Raw genomic sequence first — 9378 nt, forward strand, 5'->3', positions numbered from 1 at the left:
CACCCTTCAATGGAAGAACAAAACTTTCAAGTGCACAATGCTATATTTCTCTCCAGGTCAGCATTTACTTTATGGACAGTCATGAAAATCCTGGTACCTGTGCAGTCCTTACCAATGTCTCACACAGATAGCCAAAAATGTGGCCTCTGACCTTGTGGTCTGCTACAATATTGCATTCTAAATGAAGGACCTTAAAGGAAAGGAGGAAAGATTGTGGAAGTGTTTCCTCCTTCCTGCAGCAGAAGAATGACAACATTATCCCAAGAAGGAAAGGATGGCTTTATAGTCATACAAGATGGGGCATTTCTAAAAATAAATAAATGCAAAAAAAGAAATAGTTGTATTTTGGAATCAAGGAGGTGACCTGACAGTTGTGTATGCTAGGAATTTAGCTTTTGTTGGCTGCATACCTGTTTCATATAGTTACTAGAGCAGTAAATGACCTGCTGACATGATTGGCAGCCTACTTAGTATAACGAGTAAAATAAAACTTGACTTCAACATTTCTTTTTTTATTATTTTTATTAGGAAATGTCAAATGTCAAAAAAATGTACACAAATTATAATATTAGTCATAAAACATATAGTTAATGCCCCATAACAATGATTGGAGAGTCTTTATTTTGTCATTCCTCAACATGGCAAAATGGCAAAAAAATCCCAAGTATTAATTAAACACATACATAAATAAAACATACATAAATGCTATAAAAAAAAAGTTGCAAGAGAATTTTTGGGACCTGCAAGACCAATCAGTCCCCTGATTGGTCTTGCAGCCCTTTACTAGTTGTATGTGTTCTTGGATAGAGTTTCTCTATCCAAGAACACAGGTGTCCTGTGTACTTGGATAGAGAAACTCTATCCAGGAACACATACTACAGGGCTGCAACAGCAAGGAAATGTTCACGAAAACGCCAGAGGAATTTTGGCTCATCCCTAGTAATAAACACATACATAAATATAACATACATAAATGCTGTTAAAAAAAAGTTGCATAACAAAGCACAAATACAATACAAATAACATAACAATACAATATAACATACAAAATGGGGACATATTTTAATTGTGGTCAAGAATCTATTAGTAGTCACCAGGGGAAGAATCCTTTGCATTAGCGGACCAATGGATACGTATGCCTATAATTAGTGATCAGGCAAAAAAACAAAAAAACCTACATTGGCAGTCAGGCAGAGAATAACTCCCTTACATTGTTGGTTACTAGGGAAAAAATAGCTTTATATTGGTGGTCAATGGGAAAAGAACCCCTTACACTTGTGGTCAATGGAAAGAATGTTCCCTCATGTTCCCCCCAAAAATCTAAAAACCTATTCAAATCAGATTCTGCAAGAAATTCATAATCATTCATTCAAGACACCCCTAGCAACCTCAGGAGAAAGGTTTGGGTTCTCTGCAGCTAGAAAGTCAAACCACTGCTATAATAATATAAACAGTTAAAGTTTTCATAATAAGTATAAAAAGTATGATGCATTCCAAAACACTGTAGTTTGTTTTATCCAATCTCTGTTGTGGCTACATTCTACTAAAGATAGAATGAGTCTTTGTGTTATAAACATCATAGAACTTATTTCAAAAAGAAGTTTGGGAAACAATGAGGATGTGCAAAGTGTGGTAATCCATGGCAGCCAATCAAAACTGATCTCTTAGGGGTCTATTTATGAATGTTTTCACCCATGATTTATCCAACTTTTATTCAAAATCACACTGGGCTTCTCTAAAATAAAGAATGTTCCCACCTTTTCAAGCTGTCAATAAGAGCATGCTGTCAGTAATATATATAGAATAAGTTTAGCCCTTATGTTGTTGTGACTGAAATGTTTCAGTTTTCTCTCACTTTCTGTCCCACTGACAATGACAAGAAAAAAAAGGTATGACATTTCTTAGTAAGGCACAAAGAGCTAATAAAAATCCTACAGGGGTCTGTCCCCTCAGCACTCTAAAACTGAAAAAAAGTTGGGCTTTAGATTCACTTTTGGGATTTAAATACATGCAGTTGGTTTTCAACGCTATATTTCTAGACCCTAATTATATGTTTGGACATAATGGTATTTTTTAATCTTTTATAGGATAGGGGTTAATGTGATTTCTCTTAATTTTCTGTCCTAAATACACAAAAAGAATTAGGAAGAAATCTCTCCAAAGTGACCAATATGTTCATTCTATCATGTGTGACCATGAGACACCCAAAGTTGTAGGAACACTAAATTCCAGGGTTCGGTTCCCCAACATCCATACATTACAATGAAAAACCATTATAGAATATTAGAATTTGTATCAATTTCTTCTAAAGGCAATACTTACAAGTCACATTAGTCAAATGTAAGAGTTTGCTTTTCCTCAGTTTTTAGTTTAGGTAAGCTTAAAACTACCCATTTACTTCCCATGCCACCAATCATTACACATCCAAGCAGAACCCATTTCCACCCCCGAAAGAAGCAGTAGATGATGTTCACACAAATGACATTCACACAAATGGCATTCACACAAATTCTGATAGATACTACAACTTGCAAAAGTAAAGTGTAAACCTATCAACATCTTCTTTGTTTATATCAACACAAAAATTATGTCAACAGCAATGTCACCCAATCGTGTTGCCCAAACATCAGGGGGGTAATTGCTGTTTCTACTTTCATCAACTCGTTAACTTTATATTCTCCTTTTAGAGTCACTGGTATGTTCTCTGTTCCTATGCTTAACAACACACATATATTTTCTTTGATCAGATCTTATGATAACAGGCTAGATTGACAGATCCTTGTAATGACCTTGGATATATTTAAGTATTTTATTTCTGTTACCTCTAAAGAGTCTCTTATGCTGTGTCTTTACAATTCCAATTATTTATTCTAATCTTACAAATAAGATCTGCAATTTAAATATACATTTTTTAACTGCTTGTCTAGCTCCAGATCCCCTCTGCCCTCTTTTTATTGCGTGGGTCTTAAAACCAGATAAGCTTATAAGTGCTATATAGCAGTGGTTGCCAATCTTTTTGGTCCCGCGGACCACAAAAATTATGGGCTCCTGACCACGCAGGCGTGGGGAGCCGGGTGTCACTCAAAAGGGATAAATCTCCCCCATAGTGACGTCATGATGGGCATAACCCTGCCTACTTCCCATTGCAGATCTGAGCCTTGTGTCTCTTGACACATCCCCCCCACTTCCCTGAGCCTGGGATTTGTAAGGGGATGTAGTCCGCGGCTCTGGCCAGTGTGTCCCGCCAGTGGGGACCTTCTCTTGAGGAGGTCAAACTGGTTCAATAAAACCCAAATAAGGCAAGGTCTAAAGCTACCTAGGTATAGGTGGGCAAGTTCAAAATGAAACAAGGTTCGCACCATATACATTTAAATGAAAAAGATATTTATGTCACGCTTGGGGAGACAGAGCCTGTAGGGGGCGCTACGTCTTATACAGAGGTGGTGTTAGCTCTGAGAAGGGCCAAGACACAGAATCTAAGCAGTAACCAGGTCTTCTCCAGAGCCTCTAGTGGTAAAGATGTTGCACTGCTGGTTACTGCCAGGTTGGGGTCCTTGGGCACACCAGGGTGGCAAGGACGATACATGGTACAAAATTACTAGGCAGGAGAATTGTCAGGGAAGGCCAGGGTTGAGGCAGGCAGCAAGCAAGAAAGGTCAGGAACACGCCAGGGGTCAAGAACCAGAAATCCAGCAAACCAGACACTAGTGACACAGGGCCACTGCAGCCACAGGGAACACAGGAAGTGACAGGTAACACGGAGACACAGAGGAACAAGTGACATGGGAGACACAGGGATCACTACAGACACAGAGGAACACTGGAACAGCACAAGGTAACCCGGCAGGGAAAAATTAGACTGGGCAATAAGGGATTAACACCGGAGCTGGACCGGGAAAGTCCACGTTGCACATCTGAGCCCACATGAGAGAAGCACCTACACTTTAGCGAAGAAGAGGTAAGTGTGACAATTTATATGATAAACTTAGAGTTTCAGAAAGGTTATTAATGCTATAGGCTTGATGAGACAAAATAAGTACCGGTATTAGGGTGATAAACCCAAACTACTAGTGCCTGATATGCAAGGAGTGCTATACTACAGGGGACAACAGGGGCATTTTTTTAAAGACAGCTGCGATCATCTATTTTATATGTCCTTTATGGACTTTATTTTGAAGGAACTTAAACAACTACTTGTTAGCATTACTTTAAAAGTATTATATGTGCTTTATACAATGATAATGGGGCTGATTTACTAAGGGAGTTTAGGAACATCACCTTGCAAGAAATACCAAGTTTAAAAAGATCACTTATCAAGGGATATTCCATTTTGCTCATATTCTTTAGTAATGATACCCTAATTTGACATCAGCATTACATTAGCTGCCATGTGAAGAAAATACAAAACTGTAAACAGATTGGCTGTATTGAGGGGTAATCCTCCTATAGGGCAGAAACAGCATCCCCACTCTGTACCTCGTAAAACAAAGTCCACAGTTTTCCAGGTCCTTATTAATATTTTTACACAGTATTTGTATAGCGCCAACGTATTACGCAGCATTATACAAAGTCCATAGTCATATCACTAGCTGTCCCACAAAGGGGCTCACAATCTAATGTCCCTACCATGGTAATTTGTCTTTAATATAGTCTAAAGTCAATATTGGGGGGGAAGCCAATTAATCCAACTGCATGTTTTTTAAAAGCTCAATTTGCCCTCATACACTATTATCTATAAAATTATACTTGTACAACTGATTCTTCTTGCTAAAAGATTTTAGGTGGCCTTCTTCCTCTGAAGACTTTTCATCTTCAAACACCAAATCTGAAACCGAAATAAACAAATTAGGCTGATATCACAATTACATAAGCTTTAAATAAAACAATATAAAAAACTAAAAAAGTTTTTCAAGGGGAAATTCCACTAAATTTACCAACTAACATTAATAGGTAAATTGGTAAGCTGAGGTAGGCCCAGACCTTCAGTGGACCTTTAGTTTTAGTGGAAGGTCTGCTTCAATGTCAAGATAGACTTCACAGTGGAAAAAAAATTGTTTAATATTAACAATACTAACATTGAATTATAACAGTCCTAACAAATCTTTTGAACCTGTATTATGTAGCTGCAGTAAAGTTTCACCATGAACAGCAGAAACATAAAAAACTATGATGTGGTCTTATCCAGCTTCAGTAATACAAAATCATATACATGCACAGTCCCTGCAGTGCATAGCTTATCACTATAATTATCCAATTATATGAGGATAACTAATCTATGAGGACCAAAAGTCAGTCATTTATAAACAGGAAATTTTGTGCCATGTAGATGGTGGTGGATTGGGTAGACCACTGTCATGGCCAAGTCAACCCCCTCCCCATAGCAGCCTTAGAAAGTTGGCATTTACCTTAAACATGTAAGACTGAACATTTGTCTTATTAGGCAACTATAGATAAAAATGAAGTTTTTGCTTTCTATTTGCTTATCAACCTGGGACAAGCTATCATATTAGTGCAAAATTTCAAGGTGATTTTTAAAGGATGTAACTGATGAGACTGATTATAGCTAGAAATGTTTTAATTTTCCCAGCAGATAAAACAACATATACCTTTGGGCTGATAACATTGGTAAGCATGAACATGATATATATTGTCTTTTTTTCATATTTTGCATTGATTTTTATGTTATATATTGATTTTCCCACATTTCCTGCTCAGGCGAGTCTTACCCTAGTGGGGTAACAGGAAGAAACCAATGGTTCTAAAACCACCACCCACCTCCAAAAATGACTACTGTTGGATTCTGTTATTAACCTCAGTGTTTCAGTTTCTGAAACTAGGGGGCTACTGGTATTAGCTGATTTTTGAGACTGGACATTCACAAGAATTTGTTATCTACATGCTGCTAAGATCGCAGGAAATCAGTGGAACGTACGCTATTCCCACTTTGGTTACTGATGGAGTTGTTGGCGAGGGTAAGTGGACATTCAAAGCTGACGTCATGTAGAGGCCAGTAAGTGCGTGGGTAGTGCAGGCATGGATAAAAGAAGTCAATCTTTACATAGGTATGTCATTCTAAGATACATATTGCTTGTAGCATGAGCTAAGACTCACCAAAATGAAGTTAACATCCGTGTCATATCTCTTCTATTTCCTTTGAAGACTTGTATAAAGGGTTTTAAATTTTTGAGGAGGAGGATTCACATGATGGTTGTCTCTTTTATGCCAAGAAAAGTTCTGTTAAAAAAAGGTAAAAATCTTTCCTCAGTTGGTGCCCTTGATATAAAGCCATACGAAAAGTTTAGTAAATTCATTTATTTGCATTGGTACATCAGTGATCCAGTGAAAGGATTCTGCAATGCTTGTGGTAGCAAGAAAAGTCCCAGATGTGACACTGAAAGGATGAAAAGTGTATCTGTTCCAAGTCTATGGACACAAAACAATTTTATATCTTTAACAAGCAGTAGAAAGCTTTAAAACAAGCCATATGACCTCCCTAGGTGCTTTTGATGTGACATTATTCTTCCTCAGCTTACAGCTGGTTTCTAACAGCTTAGAAACAGCTTCTGGTTGCTTAGTTTACATTGGAGGGTTGTCAGGCTGCCAGAAAAGACTAGGGAAAGAGGTAATATTAACTTTGTTGTGGACTTGAAAATAAAATCAAATTTCTGAGCTATAATAAGTTTTTGCCATTTACATCCCCTTCTCTCTAATCACTCCATAGGAAGGGTTTTATAAGATATACTTATATTTATTTCTTGTCCAGGTCCCTTACCAGCGTTGGTTTTTGGTATGGGGAACCACCATTTTAGTACTCCAGATGTGCCCATGTCAGCCAGTTCTTGAGTTTCCCCTACCTTTTCTGGATCCTGAAAGTCCTTGTGTAGCTGGGCAGCCGACCATAATCTGCATGACACTGTATGACATAAACACATCATGGCAGTCTAGCTGTACACCTGAAGAAGGACCCCAGAACTGAAAACAAGGAGGCAAAAGGAAGCTAGGTAACTTATGGACCTGAGAATTACATGGCCGTGTCTTTACATATGTGAAAAAGCTAGAGATTAGTTAGGGGAGAGTGATAGATAGGTGTGGGAGGGGATTGTTTTTTATTTTATCCACAATGCTTTTAGATACAGAGATAAAAAAAGGCTAGGTTTAAAGTGTTTTTACTGTTTGTTTAAAATATATAAATACTTTAATGAGCATGACTCTGAGCCATGAAGCCACAGGTTCATTTTAAAGTATAAATAAAGCCATTTTTTTAACATGCAGTTAGGATATAATAGTGAGGGGTAAAAGCGCCTAATATAATTATTGAACTTTCTGTGCCCCCTCTGAAGAGATTCAACCCCCTTTTATTTGTCCTGCTGTCCATTGTCACCAAGTCACAATGAGAAAATGTTATAGTTGTCACCAGTACAAGAGAAATCTTTCAAAAGGGACACCTGTCATAAAAAATGTTTATTTTATACGTCTTCTTCACACTTCTGTAGAATCTCCAGAGAGGAACTGAAAGGGAACCCCCACCTCATCCCCCACAGAGTGCACAGATACAAAAATAATATCCTAACCTTGTTTTGGCATCTATTCATTGCATATTTGTTAAAAAAGATAATATATCTATATAGTAAAACAAAAGATATAAAAAACAGGTTTAAAACATATAATATAAATGAAGTAAGAATGACCAGAACTAATATAGTTTCCTTTTAATAAGGTGTAAATGAGTAAATGCCTGAGTAAAATTCTCCCACCAACTATAGTTCCAACCATTATGTGAAGGGATCTGGACTGGCGAGGACATTCAACATGTGTCCGGAATAAGTTGCCAAGGCATGTGACATCTAATACTAAATTCCCATCAACGAACCCACTCAGACCATTGAATATGGCACCCCAACCACTACTACTGGCACCAATGCATTGGGTTTTTTTTGTGAGGGTGTTTTAGGAGAAGGAGCCAATAATGCAGAGTGCTTCCAAAAGTTTTGTATGGGGTTAATTGATTTCTAGCTATGACTCAGATAAACTATCATGTTCCAACTGACTTTTCTTAAACCGTTTTTTGAGCGGGATTGTTCTTTGTGTTCACATAATAGTCTTGTTTGTTCAAGCTGTGTAGGCAGGTGTGGGAATGTCCCCTCCCCATCAGACATGCTTTAGGGACAAGGCAAAGAAAACCTGTTCTCCTATAATTTTGCTGTTGTCTGGGAACTTTACAATAACTTTTTATATTTTCTGTAATGCATGCCACCTGATCTCACACCTGCACAATGCTAGAGAAAAGAACCCTTAAGATGAATGTGGCCAATGGTATCCAGCCTGTGATGGAACGAAAAAGGAAGATGGTATGGCGTGGGACCAAATGGACTAGGATTGTAAAGGGATTGACAACTTTCCACCTGTAGAAGTGGTATTTTTTTTTCGGATAGTTCCACTTCAAACATGAGGATGACATCCCCTTTGCCAGTGTGCAAGTCTGGTGATTGGTCATTCAGTCACCTTTGGGTTTATTGAACCTTTTTTACAGCTAGAAGCTGAATCCTCTCTCATGTACCTGAATTTCAGTACTTGGGGGAGTAACAGTGGAAATAGTCGTCTCACAATAAACCAAATCTTGTTCAAGGTGTTCTTCACCTAAAAAAAAAAAAATAACACTTTTGGTTAGCTGAATTGCCTGCTGGCTTCTCATAACGTTTAAGAGCCCCATTGATAAGCTTTCTCTGGGCCCTACTGTTACTCATTACAGAGTTTCAATTAAAAAACAGAACAGTAACAGGTGTTCCCATCTCTCATTTGAAATCTCCAGAGTATAAAAAAGTCCAGGAATGCAGAACGGGTTCATAAATGACACAGCAGCTGCAGATATGGGTAATCAAGTGAATATAAGTGAATATAAGTGAATATAAGTGAAAATGCCTGACAAATGACTGGAAATCTACAAACAACCTCTCTACACAGCTTCCCAGGCATATAAAAAAAAGGGTAAATCCGGTGCGATGAGTTAAGGTGTAATCATTAACCTATGAGGTATTGAGATTGTTTCCAAGGTGGCTTAGACATTCTCAGAAATGTGTGGGTATATGAGAAATGTATTGAAAAGTCATGAATCTATGACTGGAGGTAAAACTTATCAGAGGAACTGGGGGGTAAACCGTTATTTCCACTTGTGTTTAATAAAAGCATCTGAAGAACTACTAAATTTCAAATTTGGGGTCAATTTGGGGAGAGGTCAAGACCCAAAAATTGATCAGCACCTTGGGCTAAAGATGCTAGGTTCAAGGGTAATCGCTGGGTTCCAAGAGTAATTACTGGGTTCCAAGGGTAATCACTGGGTTCCAAGGGTAATCACTGGGTTCCAAGGGTAATTAGTGGGTT

The 9378-nt window shown here is 37.9% G+C and overlaps 1 protein-coding gene across 3 annotated transcripts in view; it reads right to left on the reverse strand.

Annotated features, from left to right (window-relative positions):
- Nucleotides 1-503: 503 nt before the first annotated feature.
- Nucleotides 504-9378, reverse strand: part of CD48 (CD48 molecule) — a 27963-nt gene continuing 19088 nt past the window's right edge. For all 3 annotated transcript variants that reach the window (XM_072427874.1, XM_072427873.1, XM_072427872.1), the window contains 3 exons: nt 8558-8637; nt 6112-6234; nt 504-4825 (listed from right to left, as the gene is read on the reverse strand). In XM_072427874.1, the coding sequence (XP_072283975.1) occupies nt 6145-6234; nt 8558-8637 (170 nt within the window). In that variant the 3' untranslated portion in view covers nt 504-4825; nt 6112-6144. The remainder of the gene's footprint in view (nt 4826-6111; nt 6235-8557; nt 8638-9378) is intronic.

Source organism: Pyxicephalus adspersus, chromosome 12, assembly GCF_032062135.1.
Source record: "Pyxicephalus adspersus chromosome 12, UCB_Pads_2.0, whole genome shotgun sequence".
Lineage (NCBI taxonomy): Eukaryota > Metazoa > Chordata > Amphibia > Anura > Pyxicephalidae > Pyxicephalus > Pyxicephalus adspersus.